The 26,520-nt window shown below is 39.1% G+C and overlaps 1 protein-coding gene across 1 annotated transcript in view; it reads right to left on the reverse strand.

Annotated features, from left to right (window-relative positions):
* Nucleotides 1-26,520, reverse strand: part of abcb7 (ATP-binding cassette, sub-family B (MDR/TAP), member 7) — a 36,864-nt gene that overhangs the window by 9,605 nt on the left and 739 nt on the right. Inside the window, exons 2-11 of the mRNA XM_056440279.1 lie at nt 25,554-25,637; nt 25,394-25,471; nt 23,259-23,378; nt 14,386-14,518; nt 12,401-12,669; nt 11,635-11,723; nt 11,370-11,457; nt 2,727-2,901; nt 2,060-2,217; nt 220-383 (exon numbers count right to left, since the gene is read on the reverse strand). Coding sequence (XP_056296254.1) covers nt 220-383; nt 2,060-2,217; nt 2,727-2,901; nt 11,370-11,457; nt 11,635-11,723; nt 12,401-12,669; nt 14,386-14,518; nt 23,259-23,378; nt 25,394-25,471; nt 25,554-25,637 — 1,358 coding nt within the window. The remainder of the gene's footprint in view (nt 1-219; nt 384-2,059; nt 2,218-2,726; nt 2,902-11,369; nt 11,458-11,634; nt 11,724-12,400; nt 12,670-14,385; nt 14,519-23,258; nt 23,379-25,393; nt 25,472-25,553; nt 25,638-26,520) is intronic.

Genomic DNA, 26,520 nt, shown 5'->3' on the forward strand with positions numbered 1-26,520 from the left:
TGTACACGGCTTTACAATCTGTACACATACGACATCCCTGTTCCAGGCCCTCACATCGGCTCAGGAAAAACTCCCAAGCATCATTCTGTCTGTGAGCTGCACCCCCCACAATCTACTCATGATATCTGATGATAAGACACATGCACTGCACACACATCATATGGCACACACCTGGCTAAAGGTTTGACAGTCAGTGTAGTTCTATGAAAGATGACCTACCCTGACCCGCTGCTACCAACTATAGCCACCTTCTTCCCAGCAGGCACTTCGAAGGACACTCCTGTTAAGACTTTCTGGCCCTCCAGGTATTCAAAATAGACGTCCTCGAAGCGGATGGTGGCATTCTGTGGTGTGACGGCTAATGGTGGGGCAAGTTCCCTCTCCTAGAGAAAACCATCAGAGGGTTGAGACACAGAGAGGAGACGGATACAGAACAGCCACTGGCAGATGAGGCCCGGCATGATGCAACGTTACTCCAACACCTTGTAAAGGGGTATAATGCTGGAGCCATGGGCTGCATAAAGCAGAGACGTTCACAGCGAATTCCAGAGGTCATTTCAACTGAATCTTCAGACGCTGCCCTTCATGGGAACTAAAGGATCAATAGGCGTGAAAAACTTTCGGTACATACTGAGCTGAGCCACAGTACTGAGATGCAGCCAAGGTCAACAGTGAATAAAGCGTTTTCCTGGGAGTAAAAGCCCGTTTGTTTCCTTTTCTATGCTATTTAATAACAACATAATCACCACCAATCCAACTCAGCCAGTTAATACATAGTCCATTTGTATAAACAAATGATCGTTTTCCACACCCCCAACATGGAAAAAGCCAAAATTATTATTATTTCTTTTAATCTTGTGAAGCAGTTTCAAGTAAGGGGGTATTTTAAATGATTTTACGTCTACATAATAGGCCAATGTGTTTCACATAAACAAAGCATTCAGACAGTAATGGCCTGCTGGGCAGTGCAATTCCACAGGGAATCACAATGGAGTGGAGTATTACTGATGAGTGGAAAAATAACTGGACAGATTCATTACTCCTACTATAATTACAGGCTGGAGACGGGAATGGCATTCATATTCTTAGGCCTCACATTTGCACTTAAAGGTGCTCTTCTGCCGCAAGATGGGCTGTCGTCTTGTGTAAAGATCAGATAATGCAATGAAATGTCCAACAAAAACAATTGATAGCTATGACATTGACGAAACAGGACCAACATGTTCAAAAGCGGAACATTTTCAGCCTTTTTTTAAAGAAAATTATCTTGTTTCAACTATGACTAAATATTTCTCTGCTTTTTAGGGTGAATTCACAAATACAATAATATTACACTATGCAGTGTCACACCCCCATATAAAGGGCAGTGCATCTTTCTTTACACTAGAACTGAGATCATCAGAAACTATTTTGATAATCATTTGTCGCTTTTCAATGTGTCATTAGGTCCTCTAAACAGAGGGTGAATGAGCACCATCATTGATTGAGCAGATGACAGCACAACAACAACAACAACAACACTTGTATATCATTACATTCACATTATAAGATAGGAAGATCCCTCTGGAACACAAAACACAAATAAAACAAGATTGGATTGTGCTCTGTTATGTTGAAAACCTGAATTAAATTAATGATAATAAATCATCAAAATAGCCAATCACATTTCTGCTGCGACTTGTCATAACATCCCGACCAGCGAATAATGTCATGCTCTACAAGTAGCAAAAGATGAGTAAGCTTGAGTCACATCAAGCATGTAATTACTATGTTTGACTACAACCTATAATTTTTTACAGTCAGTTATACGGCGTAGAATTACTCAGACCCGTGTTAAAATCTTGTACCACTTTTCTTTTTACCACCATTAAGAGCACGGTCGTTGGAGAAAAAAATCTCAGTTCAGTCAAGATTTTCAGATTTAATATGCAAATTAGTTTTCACGTGGTATTCTATACAAGTCTACTGATCTCTTTATAGAGGAACAAAAGAAAAGTAAAGACACATTTTGTAATTTACTGCTACAATGCAGAGGGTGCATGTCCGGCCGACAAGTTACCTTGATCTTAGTGTCGATGCTGAGCAGGGTGAAAAGAGTGTTCATGTCTATTAGGGCCTGCCTGGTCTCTCGGTACACTGTGCCAAGAAAGTTGAGCGGGAGGGAGAGCTGGAAGAGCAGGCCGTTCACCATCACCAGGTCTCCAACAGTCATCGTGCCTACAGGACAACAACAGCAAAACTTACAGACATGCACACGATCCAGCACTATTGTATCATGTATGTATCTTTGTATACAAGATTTAAAAAATAAATGACATTCAAATCATTTTTTCTTTCAAGTGGTGAAGGGCTGAAGGCAGACAAAGCATGTTATATTCAGAATTTATCTCCACCCGCTGTGTTAAATTTTTTGCATCAAGGCAGTTTTATTTCCTATTCATGCCACTTTTTCATGCTTGCTGTGCTTTGTTCTCATTCGGTTTCCATTATCGGGAGTTGTACTTGTCATTTTCTGTCCGTTTGATTTTGTTGAGGTGTTTTTTCTTATTTCCAAACGCACATTTATTTCTATTGTGCTATGGACACAGACCACGGGCATGAAGAGGTAAATTGAGGTCATTTTGAGCCTTAGGATGCTATACATTTTTTTCATGGTTTAAGAAGATCACTTCCACCTCAGTCAGACAGTTAGAAAGTCAGACAGTCAGTCAGACTCACTCACTCACCTGCTGCAATGCCCTTGCTGGCCAGCACCATGATGGCAGTGAGGCCGACACTGAAGATGACACTCTGGCCAAAGTTGAGCATGGCGAGTGTGGATGTGGTTTTTAGAGAGGATGACTCATAGACCTTTAGGTATCCATCATACTTTTCCGCTTCATACTTCTCATTGTTGAAGTACTGCAGACAAAATGAGAAACATGCCATGAGGGAGGAAAAAATTGAGGTTTCAGATTAGAAAAGTTGAGAGAGAAAACAGGAGACACAAAATATGGTCACGGTTAAAGTTTAAGGGAGCATGGAGAGCAGTGTCAGGCAGATAGGAACGCAGCCTGCCTTAAGGCTGCATTTGTTCTCTGTGACCACTCTGGGCATAGTCAGGGTCTCAGTTGGCTTTTTTAAGTCTCAGTATCGTCATCTCCAGCCCATTGATCTTAAAGGATGTAGAAGGCCATCGAACAAGTTAAGATATGAGGCAATTATAATTGTAAGGAAAGCCTAGACATAACTTGCAAGTTAAACAAGAATTGCTTCAGACTTCATAAGCCATAGGGCTTACAGACATCTCACACCTGAGTGTTACACCACACAAGCAGCACTAATGTTGATTAAGACATACAGCACTCATTTAGAGAGATATAGCCTCATGAATCAGCAACAAGCACATCTAAAACATTCAGCACATAAAACTATGCCATGATAATAACAACAACCCTTCTCAACGCTGCCAATTACCTAATATTGCCGTTTGTTTAGTTTGCGCTATTGTTCTTCACCTCCGGTTAAGTGGGCGATTTGCTTCTCGAGTTAACGGCAGTGGTGCTGTGCTCCAACCGACTTGCCACTGATTAGCATATAGGGAAATGCAGGAAATCAGAGAGAGAGCGTGAATGCGCGCGAGAGAGAGAGAAGAAAGTAGCACATGGAGGACAAACAGAGGCAGTGCAAGGCATCGCGTTCAGATTCTCATCTAGCTCTTTGTGAAAGTGGAACGGATTTCTGAGTGGGCGGAGATCTAATTACATATGCACACTCACAGCTCAGAGAGATGCTAAATCCGTCCGCATTGGCACAGAAGACACAAAATAACACAGAACAAAACATTAAGAAAAATAATACAGCAAAGAAAATAAAATATGTATATAAAACAGCCAAACAAACCACCCTAAACTGGATGGTGGTTATGTTTGTATGTGTTCCATGTACAATGAGATTACCGAGAAAGAGGCTTAAAACAGCAAAGAATAAAGGTTGGGAATAGCCATGCACCTGAGAGAGGTATACAGAAATGTTTACATATGCATCACCTCAGTCAGATGTCTGTGAGAGCACACTCACCCATAAACTACCGTGGCTTGCAGCAGTCATTTCTATTCATAATAAAGCCTGTAGCAGACACTTCCAGACCAAAACTATAACCGAGAAAATATTTTGGTCATGGATTAAACCAGGAGTATAATCCTAAATGTTCAGTGATAAATGTCTGTAAAAAGACCCAAAACAATAATTACGTGATCGACCTATTGTACAAAATATGGACAGATTTTATGATGAACTCGATAGTGCCCGTTATATTTACATGCTTGTTTGTTTACATAAGAATGTCACCAACATTGTAGCCAACATGATGCCAGATTAAACAGCACGGTTTTTCCCGTCATTATAAGACTTGGACATTGCACAGAAATTATGCATTTCTGTTAACACAGAATCTATTCTGTTTATTGTTTTGGTTGTGTATTTTTATTTGATCTTAATATTTTTTCATATTCCAATGTCTGAATATTCTTTAAAATGAAAAGTCAATTTCTCTTTGAAAGGTTATACTTGCATTACTGTTATGTTATCATTATATCAGTGGCATGAAATTACAGAAGTATTTTTTATATTATTTATTAGGGATGCACCGATCTGATCGGCGCCGATCCATATCGGCCGATATTCCCATTATCGGTTTTGATCGGCGTTCTCAAAACGGCCGATCAGATGACGTAACATCTGCGAGAACTATCAGAGACATTTCAATCGCCGCGCACCGCAACGGAGACAATGCGCCCGGCGAGGGCCGCAGAGTGAGAGGTCCAAGAGGGGATCCTCACGCGCCGAGCGGCGTCCCCGTCCCCCGAGTTGAATCTCTGGGTCAACTCAGCCGACACTCACATGGCTGACGGTAAACGCATTCGATCGGGAGCGCGCGAGGGTTTTGATAAAGTTAGCGGAAGGATTTAAGTGACAACATCCGGTTTTGCAAAGTTAGCGGAAAGAACCACGTGAAACATCCGTTTTTCAAAATAAGATGTCGACAAATCATACACTAGCATATAAAAGTAAACAATGAACTGATTTTGTATCTTTATAGATCGTTTCTGAGATTTAGCTTAAATTATGCTAACATTAAAACATTTTTACTGTACCAAGGAAGAGTTTATAAAAATAAGTCAGACTTTTGTATGTTAAAAAAAGTCCTGTAAATAGATTTCCCCAAGAGTTCCAGGAAATGAATGATGCAGATGTATTCCATACATATCTGAAATCCCCTACAATAGCAATCAATAATGTATCAATTAGGACATTTTTCAAAGTAAAAGTCCTAAATGTTTAAAGAAATCTGTAATTTCTTTAATGTTTGTGTTGCTTTATATATGTATTTCCTCATTGTCCTAGGCAATAATGCTACACAATAAATAGAATGCTTCAATCGACACCGTGATCGGTGATCGGTATTATCGGATCGGCAGGTACTGATTTCAGTGATCGGTGATCGGTATTATCGGTGATCGGCAGATACTGATTTCAGTGATCGGTGATCGGCACAAAAAACCTGATCGGTGCATCTCTATTATTTATTGAACATTATATATTTTCCAATAATAGTAGTAGACGGGCCAAAAACTGGAGTGAAAAAAAGTGGGCAATTGTACACTGCTCATTTTTCTGTGCTCTCATTTTCTGTCCCGCTTTTCTCATTCAAAATAAAGGACATTATGCGTTTGTGGGTGGGTCAATATAAAGCTCAATAGATTACTTGATGAGCTGATCGCCAGGAAATCAATGTAGTGTGTTGATAATTATTTAAATCCAAAATGCCAACCCTTCTCTAGTTCAACCTTCTGAATCATGAAGATTTGCTACTTTTCTGTCTTTTGTGAAAGTTATGACAATGTCTTACGGTTTTGAAATACTTTCATAATTTGTGATGCTAACTAATTGAGAAAACAATTGCTAGATATAAAGATAATTAAATAATCATTACTTGCAGCACTAGGTCAATATGTGTAAAAATACTATCCCAATAAATATAATTGCAATATTATTGTTCATAAGTATTAATTTTGAGAATTGTAATAATTTTATCACAATAGTTATTTATATAGGCTGACAATAATTAATATTATTCAATTGTTGGCTAGCCATCATTGTTTCTAAATAATATTGCAGTTCTAAGGAACACAATATGACTACGGCTCCAGTTCACACATTGTGAAAATTAGCAGAGGATGCAGGACACAGCAATTTTGAAAAAATATCTATTTTGACTGATTTTGCAATTCTGAAAATGCTTCGCAATATTGAAGCGAATGATCATCATTATTATTCTCATATTCACTGAAACACATCACAAATTATTATTGTGGGGATCGGTACCTAACAGTGCAGGCCAGGACATCGCTGAAGCATGACACTATCTAATTTTAAATTGTATTTTGATGCATATTTTGCTTTTAACAAATATTGCACCTCATTGCATATTGTGATTTCAATGGAAATTGTATTAATTGAGCGGCTCTAAGCAGAGGTATGTGTGCAACCCTTTTACTAGCTATTAAGTTAATCTTAGAGCAAACAATATAGAAGTAGAATATTTAAAGTCAATATTATTGTTGATTGTCAAGAATAATATTACAGAATATAAACATTGGAAATCTTACAACAGGTTGCACGACCGCACTCTGTGGTCTTATGTTGGTGCCACACTACTCTATAATAACTAGAGGGAATATAAGTGTGTATATATATATATGTATGTATATATATATACATACATATATATTAGGGCTGTGAAACGATTACAATTTTTAATCGGGTTAATCACAGGTTTTTGTGGATTAATCATGATTAATCACATATTACCGATATTCTCTGTATATTTTGTGAGAACATAGAGATTTATGACAAAAGATGGATATATACATTTATACATTCTTCTATACAATGGTGCTGCAACTCAGCAGTTATTTAGCAGTTTTCTTCCATATGGAACATTAATACATCTTCATCCTAAACAGAATGTTTAACCCTCCTGTTACCTTTCGGGTCAATTTGACCCCATTCAATGTTTAATGTCGGTGTTCTTTGGGGTCAATTTGACCCCAGGCTGTTTTTCACTGTGTCAAACATATAAGAAATATCAACTTTTTTATTTCTTTAAAGGGCTATTTAGGTGGTCAACAAACAAACATAAAGTACCTCACACTTAAACTTGGGAAGCAATATTAATTCTAATAATTTTCTGGAGGTTTTAATTGCTGGGGTCAAATTGACCCCGAGGGTAAAATATGTTAGTAAATGTAAAGGTAACAGGAGGGTTAAACAGAACATTTTCTCTTGTTTGTCAACCATTAACTCCACCATGATACAATCTAAAGGCCTCTAGTCTTCCTCTAGCAGCTGCTGAGGCAAACTGACTGTGGGTTTTCTTCATGAACTGGGCCGTGATGAAAGGGACGGCGGGACACCGCTGCAAAGCTGAAACCTCACCGCCCGGACAGGTGGACAGATTGACAAGTGACTTTTTTTGCTCGGTCCCGATGCGCGCGCACGGAGCTCTGTGGCGCGAGACGGAGATCGATAAGTGTTAACGCAACGCGAAGAGACAGAAATGACATGCTGCTGTGGAGATACGATCAACAACAGACGTTTAGTTTAATAAAAGAACAAAGACGTGCTATAGAGAACATGTCAGGGGCGGGCCAATCTTTTTAATGTCATGCGATCTACCAACACTACGCCGCGATCGACTGGCAGGTCGCGATCGACGTGTTGAGACCCCTGATCTACAGGAAGTAAAAGTCGTAACAAGGTTTCCGTAGGTGAACCTGCGGAAGGATCATTACCGATGAACAGACCGTCTGCATGAGAGCGGACAGAGTTCAGATTGAAGTGGTGTATTGGAAGCTCATTTTGCAAGTGACTTTTTTTCGTCCCGACGACCAACAACAGACGGATTGGAAGCTCATTCTGCGCATGCGTTAAAAAAAAAAATAACTAGTTAAACCTGTAATTGAATTAACTGAGTTAACGCGTTATTTTTCACAGCACTAATATATATACATGCATATATATACATACATGCATATACATATATATATATACACACATATACATATATATATATACACACATATATATACATGCATATATATATATATACATACACATATATATATACATACACATATATACATACACACACATATATTAGAGATGCACCGATCAGGTTTTTTGTGCCGATCACCGATCACTGAAATCAGTATCTGCCGATCACCGATCACTGAAATCAGTATCTGCCGATCCGATAATACCGATCACCGATCACGGTGTCGATTGAAGCATTCTATTTATTGTGTAGCATTGTTGCCTAGGACTATGAGGAAATACATATATAAAGCACCTCAAACATTAAAGAAATTACAGATTTCTTTAAACATTTAGGACTTTTACTTTGAAAAATGTCCTAATTGATACATTAAAATTGTTTGATTGCTATTGTAGGGGATTTCAGTTATGTATGGAACACATCTGCATCATTCATTTCCTGGAACTCTTGGGGAAATCTGTATACAGGACTTTTTTTAACATACAAAAGTCTGACTTATTTTTATAAACTCTTCCTTGGTACAGTAAAAATGTTTTAATGTTAGCATAATTTAAGCTAAATCTCAGAAACGATCTATAAAGATACAACATCAGTTCATTGTTTACTTTTATATGCTAGTGTATGATTTGTCGACATCTTATTTTGAAAAAACGGATGTTGTTTCACGTGGTTCTTTCCGCTAACTTTGCAAAACCGGATGTTGTCACTTCAATCCTTCCGCTAACTTTATCAAAACCCTTGCGCGCTCCCGATCGAATGCGTTTACCGTCAACATCAGTCTATAGGGGCAGACATGCGAGTGTCGGCTGAGTTGACCCAGAGATTCAACTCGGGGGACGCCGCTCGGTGCGTGAGGATCCCCTCGTGGACCTCTGCCGGCCCTCGCCGGGCGCAGCGTCTCCGTTGCGATGCGCCGCGATTGAAACGTCTCTGATAGTTTTTCTCGCAGATGTTACGTCATCTGATCGGCCGTTTTGATCGGCCGTTTTGAGAACGCCGATCAAAACCGATAATGGGAATATCGGCCGATATGGATCAGCGCCGATCAGATCGGTGCATCCCTAACATATATATATATATACACATATATACATACACATATATATATATACATACACATATATACATATACATACATATATGTGTATGTATATATATATATATGTGTACGTATATATACACATACACATATATATACATGTATACATAATATATATATATATATATATATATACACTACCGTTCAAAAGTTTGGGATCACCCAGACAATTTCGTGTTTTCCATGAAAACTCACTTTTATTTATCAAATGAGTTGCAAAATGTATAGAAAATATAGTCAAGACATTGACAAGGTTAGAAATAATGATTTGTATTTGAAGTATTAATTTTTTTCTTCAAACTTTGCTTTCGTCAAAGAATGCTCCTTTTGCAGCAATGACAGCATTGCAGACCTTTGGCATCTAGCTGTTAATTTGTTGAGGTAATCTATTGAAATGTCACCGCACGCTTCCTGAAGCACCTGCCACAAGTTGGATTGGCTTGATGGGCACTTCTTGCGGACCATACGGTCAAGCTGCTCCCACAACAGCTCAATGGGGTTGAGATCTGGTGACTGTGCTGGCCACTCCATTACAGACAGCAGACCAGCTGCCTGCTTCTTCCCTCAATAGTTCTTGCACAATGTGGAGGTGTGCTTTGGGTCATTGTCCTGTTGGAGGAGGAAATTGGCTCCAATCAAGCGCTGCCCACAGGGTATGGCATGGCGTTGCAAAATGGAGTGATAGCCTTCCTTATTTAAAATCCCTTTTACCTGGTACAAATCTCCCACTTTACCAGCACCAAAGCAGCCCCAGACCATCACATTACCTCCACCATGCTCGACAGATGGTGTCAGGCACTCTTCCAGCATCTTTTCACCTGTTCTGCGTCTCACAAATGTTCTTCTGTGTGATCCAAACACCTCAAACTTGGATTCATCTGTCCATAACACCTTTTTCCAATCTTCCTCTGTCCAATGCCTGTGTTCTTTTGCCCATACCAATCTTTTCTTTTTATTGGCCAGTCTCAGATATGTCTTTTCTTTGCCACTCTGCCTAGAAGGCCAGCATCCCGGAGTCGCCTCTTCACTGTCGACGCTGACACTGGCGTTCTGCGGTTACCGTTTAAAGAAGCTGCCAGTTGAGGACCTGTGAGGCGTCTATTTCTCAAACTAGAGACTCTAATGTACTTGTCTTCTTGCTGAGTTGTGCACCGGGGCCTCCCACTTCTCTTTCTGATCTGGTTAGAGCCTGTTTGTGCTGTTCTCTGAAGGGAGTAGTACACACCGCTGTAGGAAATTTTCAGTTTCTTTGCAATTTCTCGCATGGAATAGCCTTCATTTCTAAGAACAAGAATAGACTGGCGAGTTTCACATGAAAGTTCTTTTTTTCTGGCCATTTTGAGAGTCTTATCGAACCCACAAATGTGATGCTCCAGATAATCAACTAGCTCAAAGGAAGGCCAGTTGTATAGCTTATATCTCCAGCATAACTGTTTTCAGCTGTGCTAACATAATTGCACAAGGGTTTTCTAATCATCCATTAGTCTTCTAAGGCGATTAGCAAACACAATGTACCGTAAGAATACTGGAGTGATCGTTGATGGAAATGGGCCTCTATACACCTATGGAGATATTTCATTAGAAACCAGACGTTTCCACCTAGAATAGTCATTTACCACATTAACAATGTATAGAGTGTATTTCTGATTGATTTAATGTTATCTTCATTGAAAAAAACAATGCTTTTCTTTGAAAAATAAGGACATTCCTAAGTGATCCCAAACTTTTGAACGGTAGTGTATATACATATATGATAATCTTCAGGTAAACATATAGTACAGCTTGAAAGTGATTTTCCATCCTTTCGGTCATAAATTCTACTTAAAAAGGTAAACTTGACTTGTTATAATAAGACGTTTGTGTGTAATAGTCGTGAGGGTCCGAGACAGAGTTAGAAAACTATTCTTTGATTAAAAAGATACATTCTGATAGTGGCAATGATGCAAGTGAAGCACTATTAACAAAGTAATATATGAGTAAATATTAGTTCACGTCAATGTGCCTTGCTTCAGGGAATAGAGGAAAAAGACTAGAAAGGAGGAGATATAAGGTAGGAAATATATGGTGGGGGGATGGGATGAGGAGCTGAAAGAATGTATGGTAGGTGTGTATGCCTGTATATGTGTGGTTGAGTGTGTCCGTGTGTGGGGGGTGTCAGGGGTTGAATCTCACCTTAACAGTCTCATAGTTAAGGAGGGAGTCAATAGCTGCATTGCCGGCATCATTGTCTGCTTTGTTCATTTCTATCCGGAACTGAGTCCTGTGTGGAGAGAGATATGCAGAATAACATAAATACATATTTGAGCCTACGAGTGAACATGGTTACTGTCAGCAAAGAACGGCTTACTGATTCCCTTTCACGTGATAACAAACTTGAGCAATAAAACCACCAATTAAACTACGGTCAGATAGGACGAGTACAACCATCCTCGATTACCTCCACTGAGTGACGAGAATGGTGAAGAGGGTGTATGCTGATAAGGTACCCAAGGACACTGCTGCAAACTGTCCACCACACTTGTAATACTGCAGAAGAAAAAAGCACAGATGCAAATGATCCTGTACATGTTTTGGCTAAACAGCTTTGTGGTGAAAAGTCAAGCAACCACGTCAGACCACCGGACTCCGACGTTGCACTTTGCGAACATACTGTTTTTGACCATTTCACTATGAAATTGAGTGTTACATATGGAGGGGAATCTAGAAGAACTAATTGTGCTAATGCTTCGCTGTTTGGGCAATGGAGTCTGCCCTCACTACAGGCAAGCTGACATTATGGTCCAGAGTGAAATAATAGCATGAAACTATAGAAAAGCCGTTCTTTCAGTGGTGGCCAAGGAGGGGGGCATCTGTTCAGGGCATACTCCACAGGAGGACATTAAGCTGCTACAAAGCTTTGGGATTCGTCATTGACGCTAATGGGCTCTGCATTGCCACCAAAAGTTCATGGGGATTCATATTCCATTTAGAAAGTAAATGTGACAATATTCCTGAAATTAATTTCCAGACAATCTGCTGTGAACAGTGTCACAGGGATGAAAGGTCCTGTTCTAACATTAAAGGCTGAAACAGTAACAGCAACAAGAAATAAAAGCCAGAAGATTGTAAGCAGTGTTTTTCAGTAGTATCCTACAATATTGCTGAAGCCTCCGATTACCATCATTAGTGTCTGTTTTGCGTGGATATGTCAACATAAGACTCACCAAAATGGCACTGACGAGGCCCATCTCGAAGACTGTGGGTCCTAGATTGAAGACGAGTGCACTGAGGACAAATGAGATGCCCCGTGTACCGCGGTCGATGGTCTTGGACAGTGCTCCCGTCTGGCGGCTGAGATGGAAACCCAGATCCAGATTGTGCAGGTGGAGAAAGACATTCTTCGCGATGCGTCGGATAGAGCTCTGGGCCACCTTGCCAAACACATTGTTCCTCAGCTCGTTGAAGAAGGCTGCACAAGCCCTTGAGGCTCCATCTGGGGAAGCGGAGGAGACGGAGAGTTTATCACAACTGCTGTGAAAACCTGGGAGGTTTAAACAGCAGGACTGGACGCGATCAAGTGAGAACATATCCTCATCCTGAACACTGAGGACTGTTATGTACTTCTAAAGTGATATGAGGCAGCAAAACAAGAATGCAACCCCTTACATTTCCTGGCTTGTTAAGTGTAATGCAGTATTGAGACAGTTGGGGCTAGAAACTTGTCAACTGCTATAAAATGATGGTGACAGGGGGCAGGTTTTTTCCACATTATCTCTGGTCTGCAAAGTACTGCTGGGCTACAACAGCAGCCTCCCCAAGCCTCTGTAATTACATAGCAGGATGCTGTCTGAAGCCTCACTACCATGGCAGGCCAACACACTGCAAAGGGGAGGGGGAGGTGTGTGTGTGTGGGGGGGGGGGGGGGATGTGAATGCGAGTGTACACAAGTGTGTCCAGTGTGTGAGCGGAATAATAGAATAGGGGACAGATATATGTGACCAAGAGTTGAGTTGATGAACAGGCTTCATTTCACCAATGTCTGAGTCCAGACTTTTTGTCTGGCTGATCTGATGAGAGTGGATGCTAGCAACATAGCATCTCTTTAAGTTTTATTTTACTGTTGCATTATTTAGGAGTTTTTAACAAGGAAGCTACCTAATGTGCTGCAAAAATATAAGTAGTTCAATTAGAGTTTAAGTTCCAATCCAATTCCAAGGAAGTCAATTATTTGATTCCTTACACTTCTCATAAACTGTTATACAAGCAGATGGCATGACTGTCACAAATTAATAGTCTATCTTTGAATGGCATGTGTCCTTCTCGTGATTTCACCGACTGTCTGCCGAGAACAAAGACAGGGTAATAATCGCTCTGTCTGCCGGTTTTCATGGGGCTGTAATGTGCCGTTAAATAGAAATGCTCATCTAATGAACATGTCCACATCTGACAAGGTACGATGAGCACTGTGCAACCTTTTCAGCCAAATTACACCCGTCACCGCAGGATTCAAGTACTGGGCCTCGAGTATCGCAAAGAGGGAACAAAAACTACAATTCCTTTCTTTACGAGCATCTCCTTCATTCTTTCTAGTCATTCTTAATTCATCCTGTCTGGAGTCCTGTTTATGTGCTCCAATTATTCAACAGGCAGCATTAGTGTGCAAGACCTAAGTGGACTCATTAAAGTAAGTGGCTACAGGGCTAAGTGTACATTGCATCCAAGCAGATCTCACTCAAGGCCAGAGTGACATTCAGTCGGTATCAGTTTCGCAATATTTATTTATTTCATTTGGCTCTTCATCAACAGATGGAATGAACTTCACATTCACAATACATTTCACCCACTTGGGCAAAGACAAAGGAAAAAGACTGCTCTTAAGGGTTGAAATGAAAGCAACATCCTTGGCTGTTGCATAAAACATGACACTACCCTCCAGCTGAAGAAATGTATTGAGCTCTGTTTGCCTTGGAAGCAAACAGGTATTATACTGCAAAGTTGTCAGCGCTCACGACAGTGCCGCGAGGATTGACAGAAGTGAACTCAGGTGCAGAATGGAGCACATAATGAAAATAATGAGGGAGAGGCGGGGGTTGCGGAGCACCATTGATATGAATGTGTTGAGAAAGGTCAGCCAGTAGATAATAGGCAGTCCCACAGTCTCCTCTGATGAGCACAGCACCTGCCACTGCAATACAAGTACGGGACTCACAGCCAATCAGCATGGCCGTTGCCATGGTAGCCACAGTGCTTGGCGCGTCATTCAGGTGCAGCATTTGTCCAGACATCTGGTTAAGCTCATCCACTGCATACTTAAACATGAAGGGTACTGTCACATTGGTCATCTGGGAAGGCAGAGAGGGAGGGGAAAACGTTCAGTGAGATGTGACATATTTTTTTAGACCTCTGTAGCACATGTGTATATATATATATATATACACATATAATATATATTTATATATATACAAATATACACATATAATATATATATACACATATAATATATATATATATACTAGGGCTGTCAATCGATTACAAAAATTTAACTAATTAATCGCACATTTTGAAATTGCGATTAATTAATCGCGCATAAAAGTGTTTTCCTTCTTTTTAAAGACAAAACTTCACACAGAGCTGTGTTTTCAAAGAGGCTCCTACATATACAGTGCCAGCGAGGTATTTAATATCGTGGATGATAAATTGTTTCTTCAGTGAAACATCAGATTAGTAAAAAAAATATATATATTGAGACCCCATTGGTCCTGTCATCTTTAACATTGAACTGCAGCAGAACCAGTGGCTTTGGTAACTGACTGACATTCAAATATGTCACGTTAACCCTCTGGAGGCTGTGGGCATTTTATACATTTTACAAAATAAATTAAATTCACCGTTTAAAGTCTTTTGCATGTGACACACCCCCACGTGTTATACATCAAACATTCCAGAACAATCTCAGCTCTGAAATGAGGCTCATTGTCCTCACGCCGTGTTCTCTGGTTCTCTGACTGACAGGCTGCTAAATGAGCCTAACCTGTGAGGTGGGAGGTCCTTTGTGATTTACTGAGTGTTCATTGGTTGTTTTTTTACCGAAATGTTGACAGACAAACGGATTGACAAATCACGGTGAAGGTTTCATGTGACGAGTTCTTTCCGCGCCGCGTCACCCGACACGTCGCCCCTCCGTTCCTCTGTGTATCAGAGGGGGAGACGTGAGGAAGGAGGAGCAGGAGGAAACCCGACTGATTCATCCATGAGTTAAACTGATTTCTGCTCCTTATTTTCGCGGAGAAATAATTGTTTTAAAAACGGAAACAGTGTCAAACCGTACTGCCGCGGTTTAAAAAAAATAAAAATTAAAAATAAACAAATAAAAATTGCGTTAATTGCGTTAAAATATTTTAGTGCGTTAACGCGGCCAAATTAATCGCATAGATTAATGCGTTAATGCTGACAGCCCTAATATATACATATATATACATATAATATACATATATACATATAATATATATATAAGCACACAGGTACTATATATATATCACTGATTCGTGAGATAAGGGACAAAACTACTTTTGAAACCTAAAAAACTAAAATGGGCAGCACATTCATTTGGAATAGATGTTCTTATAAACACAGGTCTGACCTAACAAACCATGTAAAGGAACACGTTTTTTATAAAAATCCCTTTTTATAAAAAATGACATTTATCCAATTTGTGTGTTGACATTTGTCAACTCCGTCTGATGCATTATAAATCATTTTATTTTAATTTAAATGATTGAGTAACACTTTTAAGTATTTAAATATCTAGTAATAGTGTGCCTACTCCTAGTTAAGTGCTAAAAAAACCATTGTATTCCCTTTTTTATTATTTTACACAGTCGAGGAACAACGCCATTGGAAAAAAACTTAATTTTGTTATGTATTTTTAAATTTAACATATTTAATCTGTGGTTATATGCAGTTAAGACACCACTGCATGTAGTCCATGCAATGTTTTAGTGAATTAACTCAATAAAATAAACATAAGTAAAAGGCTTTTTTTTTTAAAAGACAAAACACCAGATCTTAGGGTGGGACAAAACTGACGGTGTTGACGGACTAATGTAAAATGACAGCAAACAAGGTTAACAAGGCCGTAAAGCTCACATGAGACATTCATGTGTTTTCAGTCCCTCTATGCTTGGATTATAAGTGCATTTAACTGTTTAAGGACAAACTTAAAACTTATTAGCAAAGTCAATGAACTATGCAGGATCCAGAATCCTTGTGTGTTGCGAGACCATCAATTTAGAGAAATGGCACACATAACAAACGGGCAAAGAAAATGGGGACGGTGAAAGGTAAAGATCTTTAATGACCAAGAATTAACTCAATACATGACCAGCTCTATACTATAAACAAAGTAAAAGGTTAACTTAAACTAAACCTATCCTGGTTCGGTTGAGCACGTCTACTGGAAGTTGGCTCCTCCATACTCTGCTCTAGTGGACTATCTGAAGGGGTGTCTCTTCCTGCCTTGCATTCTGCACTGCTCTGGACCTTCTTGACCTTTTCTGACCTTTCCTCCAATACTTCCTGCAGTGCCTCTGTTCACTTGGTCCTAATTCTCCTATTTTTCTGATTTTTTTGTTTTGGACCCTGTTCTTCCACCTTTGTCTCTCCTTCTCGAGATTGTCCCTTCTGCTGTCGGGATCACTGTCAATTCTCTGTCTTCTTTTTCTTTGATACTCCCTATTTCTTCTTCTTTGCTCCTCCACTGACAGTTTGCATCTAGCCATGTCTGCCTCCAGTACAGATAAAAGCCATCCATCCATTATCAATACCGCTTCATCCTCATTAGGGCAGATAAAAGCCATAAATATAAATTAACATTTGTGTTGATGATTTATTTTTTGCCAGTCAGTCAGTTTATTATAAGTATTATGCCAATATTAAATCATAAACACAATCTGTGTTTATTATGCATCAAATAATGATGTTTTGGAGCATTTGTCAACTCCGTCAGCTTGAACGTCAACAGTCAGACAGCCATTCTGACGGAGTTGATGCCTGACGGAGTTGATGAAATTAAACGTTTTTATTGTCTGAATCGTATCCCGTACACTGGAGCCATTTAGATTTTTCCCAGTTGCTAGCTGCCTACATAAACTCACCAAAAACACCTCCATTTATTTCACAAGTCTTATTTAAAATAATCATTCTTGGATGACAATGTTCACATAATAAACCTGTGACGACAGTTATATCAACTTTGTTTGCTAAAAATATATATAAATGTTAAATTTACGAGACCATGTGCTGTACTGCTGCATCCATCAAGAGAAGAAGCATGACCATAATATGCCAGATTTTTTTTTTATTTGTAAAAAGTCTGACAGACATGAACTGAGGACACTACTTTGAGCGGCAATTTTTAATGTATAATTTGATGGGTATTTTGCTTTATGTATTCGGTTACATTTTATAAAGCCATGCAATTCATAATGATATTTATGCATTTATTACATTTTTAAGGACTTTTCTTTGCAATTAGAACCTGTGACCTCTTGCAGAGGACATGTTAATTTGCATGTACATTCTAGGGCAATGCTTGCACCTGGTCAAATTGCTATGAAAATATATAAATATAGACAAAACTAAGTACATTGGTGTAGTTAAGTCTTTCATATTGAGCTTTTAAAGTCCATTTCAATTAATTTATATCTGCATTTTTAAGCCAAGCTTTGCATTTCAGTGGACATGTATTGTCCCTTATCTCAAGAATCAGTGATATATATATAATATATATATATATATGTGTGTGTATGTATGTATTACTTTTTGACCAAGTACTCTAATCAACCTGAATTACTTGGTTGATTTGGTTAATTAAGGTACTGTCTTTAGTCATTTATATTTATGCTGTGTAAGAGTGTATTCTTCTTGGCTGGTTGTGCTAGTGCTGTTAAGGTAGCTGGTGCTTCCTGCAAATGGAATATAAATGGTTAGTAGGGCTAATTAAGTGCATGGGAACAGCTGTGTGACTCAGGCAAGGCAGTTCGCTACACATTAGGACAGCCAGAGAACACAGCAGATCATTTTCTTATGAAACCCATTTCATTTGAACCTTTCAAACTCGAACACGGGGAGGGCTCAATTTTAACTTTGTTTTGTTTCTTCTTATTACAGAGACTGGATCAGTCGATTGGCATTTCAGGCACCGCACTAAGTTGGTTTAAATCCTATTTATCAGATCGATCTCAGTTTGTATTTGTAAACGATGCAGCCTCGATAACCACCAACATTAGTCACGGAGTTCCACAAGGTTCTGTGCTTGGACCAATTTTATTTACCTTATACATGCTTCCTTTGGGCAATATTATCAGGAAACACTCCATAAACTTTCATTGTTATGCAGAGATGATACTCAATTATATCTATCGATCAAACCAGAGGAGACCAACCAACTCAGTAAAATTCAAGCATGTCTTAAAGACATAAAAACATGGATGACCTGCAACTTCTTGATGTTAAACTCAGACAAAAAAAGTAATTTTAATCGGCCCTGAGCACCTCAGAGATCAATTATCTGGTGATGTGGTTTCTGTAGATGGCATTGCTCTAGCATCCAACACCACTGTAAGGAATCTCGGTGTTATCTTTGATTGGGACTTGTCCTTTAACTCCCACGTGAAGCAAATCTCAAAGACTGCATTCTTTCATCTACGTAATATTTCAAAAATCAGGCACATCTTGTCTCAAAAAGATGCAGAGAAATTGATTCATAGAGTCTTAAAAAGTAGGATGGGAGCCAGAGCCTTCAGTTATCAAGCTCCTCTTTTTTTTAACCAGCTTCCACCTTCAGTCCGGGAGGCAGACACAGTCACCTCATGTAAGAGTTGACTTAGGACTTTCCTCTTTGACAGAGCTTATAGTTAGGGCTAAATCAGGTTTGCCTGGTCCAGCCCCTTGATATGCTGCTATAGGCTTATATGCTGCTGGGGGACGTTTAGGATACACTGAGAACCTATCTCCTCTTTTCTCTCTCCTTATGGATGAATTTTCATCTCTCAATCACACATTACTAACTCTACTTTCTCCCCGGAGTCCTTTTGACTTCACGTCTCATGGGGTCATCGGACCCTATGAGACGGCATAGATCCTATCTGCCTGATGGATCATCGAGGTCTGGATCGTGGAATTCCTGCTACCAACTACGCCACTGCACTGTTGAGACTCCGCCCACTGTTGAGACTCCACCCACTCCTCCTCTCTACCTCCATCTACCTGATGGATCGTGGAGGTCTCGATCGTGGAATATGCCTACTATGAACTATTCATACACTCTGTCATATTCATTGAATGTATTTTAACTCTAAATCTGTCCTTCTGTACACATTACATTTATTGCACCTGTCCATCCTGGAGAGGGATCCTCCTCTGTTGCTCTCCTGAAGGTGTCTTCCCTTTTTTCCCCCTGAAGGGTTATTTGGGAGTTTTTCCTGATCCGATGTGAGGTTTTGGGACAGGGATGTCTATATGTACAGATTGTAAAGCACTCTGAGACAAATTTGTAATTTGTGAAATTGGGCTATACAAATACACTGAATTGAATTCTTTACTTCTGTCAAATTTTGTATGATATAAATTTTATTTAATTATATAAAAATAAACCCCTCAACATTGCTAATGTGAAAGGACACCTAATAAACCACTTTAAAAGCTTGGGTTCTCGTTTATTACACTTCGGAAGTATACCAAAAAAAAGGTCCTCCAACCCCCACAATGAAAAACAATAAATTTTTCAACAAGACAACAAAATATGAGACACAAAAAAACCTGGGCCTTTTATCACAGTGCCAAACCATGCCCTCAATGTTACCACAAATACACGATAAGGTTGAATGTGCTTTTTTAATCCATTAATGGCCAATTGGAGATTAAATCAACACTGTCAATCTGGACCTGCTGATGTCATCTCATAATAGAGATATTGTGTCAAGCCGTGGAGAAACGGCTTTAGGCTATCTAGAATTAGCTTAAACTTATAGTATGACACACAGAAGCAAGAGGGCAGAAGGAAAACAAGAGCTCATATATAATCAGTTATTTGAAATGAAATATGAGTGCAGAGGTGTGATGCACTGTAACCACATAATTAGTCAGCTGATTTAAAAATGGTCTCCCCACTGCTGGTGCTTTCAATTCAAACCGACTAACTGCCGAAACCGAGGCTAACTCCAGCCAAGCAGGAAAATGGAAGGAGGAGATTGGATTGCATGTGTGAGTTCTCTCCTCCTCAGCACACTCATTCAAACATGCTGAGCGGCAGCAGTACACGCTTATTTAGGAGCTGTGAATTTGTGATTGTTTTCCAGGGTGTAAATTACAGACCATCAACATACAAAGAGGAAATATATCCCACACTGATTGATGGTTGCAATTAGTTTAAAGCGCACTGTTTGTAGGTCTACACAGGTTCTTTACACAGTGCAACAACCTGTGGTGGGCGCTCATGTTGAGGAACTGGTGGTCAAAGGAGAGGTGTGATTTGATTTCGAAAGGAGATATTTTCTGATTGCAAATATTTTAACGAATAAGAGCCAAGTTATTTGGGGTTTTGGCAAACTAGAAACACTGGCTATTCTTTTCTAATGCTCCTGAAGCAATCAAATATTTAGAGGTAGGCCTTTTATAAGCAATAATCACAAATCCAAACCTACCTGAATAAATTGGCATTTGACATTTATTAACATGAGCTATATTTCCTATAGTCAGTGTTTCAAATGTCATGCTTAGAAATAAGACAATGGTGTTGAAAAGTAGTAAACATTTATGCAAATGCTGGAAGACCAGATGCCTGATAGATGTCCTGGTGTGACGATCTCACATGTACCATCCACTATTCTTTATATTAATAAAATACAGAGGATGAAATATTCTAAAATATGCTGGATATAGACTTATGGTAAGGTATTAAACTTGTTTATTTTCTCAAATGTCATTGCTTTTTCCCCTCCAGGGTTTTTTTTCCACCGACATACAAATACTATTAGGTCATGAAAGGAATGATTAGTGAGCAGCTAACTCTCAGCTGAAGGACAGAGCTTCTTACCTGAGTGAAAACACAGCACACGACCAGGCTTTTCAATTCAAGCCTCTCAGTGGCAAACTGCAATGATGTGCCACTGACAAATAACAAAAGCAGACATGATGTTCGCCTAAGCCGGACTAGTAGTGCACCATTTTACTACACCAGCGTGATTCTGCTGTCTTGGAATGAGTCAGCGTTAAGGAAGTAATAATAATAATAATAATGATTTATATTATAATAATTCCTCCTTACTCGTTTCAGTACGAAGTTAAGATTGATTTCTGACACTTAATAATGTGGGTGAAATTGACGTAAGCAGTAACTTGAATTTCAACTCACTGCTTCAGTTAGCTTCGATCTCTGGATTTATACATCTTTTACGAAAGAAGAAAACATGTATATTACTAATTGAAATTTCCAATTGTCAATGACCCATCACTTCTACACTATCTTACAAAAAGAGCACAAAACAAGCAACAGCATGCAAAAAACACTGTGGAAGTAGATGAGTGAAGTATGGAGAGTATGTTATTCAAGTTTCCAAAAAGAGAGCAAGGATCTACATTGCATCGACTTAGCGAACGCTAGCACTGTCCACAATCATTTCACTCAGAGGCCACTGTTGTATACTTGTAACACTGTCAAAAGCATCAGCAACATTGTCAGTGGCGTAGAGGTGTCAGGTGTGAGCAATATGTGTTACTGTGCTTTAATTACTTTAGATCAGTGCTCCGATCATGTTATGAGATGCAGAATATTGTTCACTATTACATTTTATGATGTACTTCTAAATTTAAAAAAAAGAGACTCTTAGAACAACCGTAAAAACAATGAGCTTTTAAATAGAGTATATCATCAGCTTGACCAGGTTGTAACAGAGAAAAACAGGTCCTAATGTAATCAGATAAAGAAAAGCCTAAGTAAGACTAGGGTTGGGTACCGGAAACCGGTTCCAATACAACCGGTATTACCCGGACCGAAACGCAACGCACATTTCGGTGCTTCTTTCCGGTGCCTGAGCCGATTGAAATTGAAAAAAACTATTGTTGTGAACTTCTCTGGTGACTCCGCCCTGTCAGCAGGTTACGATAGCCTATCATTTAACTTTGACAGCGGAGGCATGCGCCGTGTGTGACTGCGTGAACCCGTGTCGACACCAGCGTCAGGCTGGACGCGATGGGGAGACCATCACCGGTCCCCTTGAACACGTGGAGACCGATGATGACGAGCAGCCTTAACTCAGATTAGTACCGTATCGTTGTTTGCAAGTCTTGCATTCATAAAAGTAGCCCAAGAAATAATAAATTAGCCATTATAACCATGTTTAAGCTAGCTCGTAGCTAGCGCTAGCTCAGTGTGACAGTCTGCTCGCAGATGTGTTGGTGTCCAGCGATCCCGGCTGTATACCCGGTGTTACCGGGAATATAATGACGGAGGAATAAAGACCGTGGGGCATCACTTTGTTTCAGTGTAACTCTCGCTGTCAGAAGCAAAACTTTATTTGTCACGTGTCATCTTCAGTACCTCTGATTGGTTGTTCTCTTTGCCCATCAACACAGTGACAGGATTAACCCTATAAAGTCTGCACATGACAATACATATCACATCATATAATGGAGAACATATATTGTGTATGTTAACAGTCTGATATCCGTTGTTTGTCAGTGCTCCATGATAACGGCTTCTACAGGGAACATGGCCAAAGAGGTTTTAATGTCCTCATTGTGCGTTTTTTTTTTAAAGTATCGGTTCAGGCACCGTTTAGGCACCGGTATCGTTTTAAAAGTACCGGTTTAGCACCGGTATCGGAAAAAATCCAAACGATACCCATCCCTAAGTAAGACTAAGCATTACTAAATATGAGAAAGGGACTGAATCAAACTATTTTCTGATGTAGGTTAAAGATTAATAACACTACTTATCGCAGAGCCAACAGATTAAATTAGTGTTATGCATGTAAAATAGAAATGAACCCATCTTTAATACCATGACATTGTCTGTAAACTTACCTTGGCTCCAGCAAGCAGGCCCAGAGAGATGGCAACACGGACCCGGAGGTCTGGTCTATCCTTTGGCCAAACATAAGACAGCATTGCAGACAGGATCTGGGTTGAATTCACTTCATTCAGCTGTGGAGAAAAAAACAAAAGGAAAGCCTCTTCTTAGATTCCAATACCCTTAGTTACCCTCAGAGTATTTCCTGTAAGATACAGTTTAGATGATTAAAACAATGACAAGTATTCTAAACTACAATGTTCATTTTCAACCAACCTAACGTTTGCCAATATTGGCGCCTAACTTCAATTTTGATTTTAATGTGACAATCATAATAGCCTCAAGTTGGCTCTCTGGGCAGACACATGGAACATCAAATGTCAATGAGAGTCTATTGGGAGATCTGGGAGAGACAACAACAGCGGAGTCTCCAGGTGGGCCTGGGGGTCCAGTCTGACACTACAAGTCCCAGGAGACACCTGGGCTGTCATCCTAGCTGAGTTTCAAAGCCCACTGGTGCCAACATGGCTGTTTACACACGCTCCACCGCACACCTGCCACAGGGACTCGCCATGGGCCAAAGAATATGCAGTAATTCCTCTAATCCAATCAATATGGTGGCACCATGTTACAATGCTGCTGCATGGCAGAGCCTCCAACAAATTACAGAGATTGTGCCCAACACCTGCCTTTAATCAAATACAATGAAACAGTACGTGACACTGCAAAGAGAGGATTAACATTAAGTTAAATACACAACTGAGGTCCTTGTACTACATGTGGAGAGCAGTTAATGTATAATTAAAGAAGATATGCCTAACGTCAGTGTAGCTTTTTGCAATATATACAAATAGTACAATTGTTAAGACTCTTACTGAATTTCAGAAAAGATAAAAACAGAGGATACAAGTATTTGTATACACTAAAGAAATATAGTGTGAAAAAACAGAACAAATAAATACTAATAATTTGTATTCATGTTGTTCTTTTCTTCAAGTTTCTCATTATTTTGATAATAAATTTAAAATAACAAAATATCTATTTAAAACATATTCTTTAAAAAAGTTAGGAAAGCAATGTCTAAGTAATACCTGATGTTGCCGCAAAAGAATGATCCGAGTTACTTTCATACAGCTTATAAATTAAAATGGTATCGGATCAGTCGTCTGTTTCGGCTGATTCATTCCTAACAATAATAATGATAATATTAATAAAGGTGTTTTACAATCCATGTCGCTTGCCATATAACAAATGTTCTATCCACTAACCACTTGAAAACATAGACACTGTAGGGTTTATATATAATACAGATTTTTCAAATGATTCTTGTCCAAAACACAATTTTTAGAATCCAAAACTGAAAGGACTCAATCATTTTAAAAGAGCCACTGCATAATTCTCCATTCATGTAGGAGTTTGGTTTAGTGTAAATATGTAAAATTGGTCCTTCAAAGAAGCAGCACAAAATGTTTCAATGACCAAAGACTATAGACAGCACTCACACCTGTAGTTCAGCTCATTTGGTCTGGACCAAGAAACAAAAATGGTACATTGTTGAATTAGTTACTGGACAACTACCTGTTCACACTGACTTTGTACATGCAAACCCAAAGGAGTAAACATGAAGTTATACAGACTGACAAGTAAATTCTTTGGCGACTGTCATGTTGCATCTTCAGGACCCATGTGGGTAAATCAAAGTCCTGTGTAGAGAATAGATCTCTAAGCGACTGACATTTATGCTGCTGTTGTTTATATGTATGTTTGTTGATGTCACTAAGAGCTCACAAAGAAATATGCGATTATTAAAGTTATAAGTATTATGAGACTTCCAATATACCTCATGTTATGAATAATGACTAACTGGCAGACGGGACAAAAAGGAGCTGTCTTGTAATGATTCTGGCTTATTACTGTGAGATTGCTGTCACACACCTTTTGAAATACTGCGAGAGTCACATAGACCATCATAAAATGCTTTTACACCACAAACAAACCTCTCCAGAATTTGCTTAAAAGCGGAACGAGACCAACCTTTTCAATTAGTTCAGTGGTTTAGTACCCTCCAGGATTTGATAGAAAGCTTTCACACCAGCCCAAATGAACCAAACCAAACCGATGAGCTGTGAAAAGAAGGTACTGTACTCACTACATTTTTCGGATCTGCATTTAGCCTTCCTCCTGCATTTCCATGCCAACATGTTCTTTTGTCTGTAATCTGCAAATGCTGGGAAAACATCAAGCAGTGTTATTCTCCTTTTGACTTTCATAACACAAATGATTCACGTTTTTTTCTCAACCATACTTACTTTTACCACCTCCAAAATGTTCCGACTGTTTTCGCTCCTGTTTGTAGTCCATGTTGCTGTCCGTAGATGTGATGGTGAACTCAGCTGAAATGAGAAAAATACGAGTCTTGTTTTCTGCCGAATAATTTTTAAGGATGTTTTCACATTCAGACAGACAGTCTGGAACACTATCAGGAATAACATAACTAATGAAACACAAAATAGGGTATATTAAACTGCAAACCTATTTAATTCCAATAAAAACAAACACTTAACACATGTATGAGTCAATTCAATTCAATTCCGTTTATTTGTAAAGCCCATTTTCACAAATTACAAATTTGTCTCGGAGTGCTTTACAATCTGTACACATAGACATCTCTGTCCCAAAACCTCACATCGGATCAGGAAAAACTCCTAAATAACCCTTCAGGAGGGAAAAAAGGGAAGAAACCTTCAGGAGAGCAACAGAGGAGGATCCCTCTCCAGGATGGACAGTTGTAATAAAGTCACAGATTAAAGTCACCAAAGGCAGGGTATAAAGAGTAAAGAGTGGTGACATTCTGAACCGATATAAGATCAATGTGGTAGTTGATAATTGTTTTTTACCATGAATATTTGTCCCTTATAAAACTCATTGTAACCAAAACGAAAGCAATTGAATTAAAACACAATCAGAACTAAGCTACCACTGCCCCAGAATTAAACATAGATATACAAAAAGACATATTTATTGCCGAGAGCAAATATTAGATACTTGTATCTCCATGAGGACATTGTGCAATCCAACCTCTGACCTCTGATGACTTAACACGTCATGTGATCAAATACTATAAACATATTTGAGAAAATCATAATTTGTCATGAGAAGTAAGTTTACATATTTACTTACTTAGAATATGTCCAACCAAGTATATTTATATATTCAATGTAAATGTGTGATTTGTTGTAAACTGAACTAAATTGGTAACTGAACGTATGGCAGGGC

Source organism: Pseudoliparis swirei, chromosome 19, assembly GCF_029220125.1.
Source record: "Pseudoliparis swirei isolate HS2019 ecotype Mariana Trench chromosome 19, NWPU_hadal_v1, whole genome shotgun sequence".
In the NCBI taxonomy this organism is placed as follows: domain Eukaryota; kingdom Metazoa; phylum Chordata; class Actinopteri; order Perciformes; family Liparidae; genus Pseudoliparis; species Pseudoliparis swirei.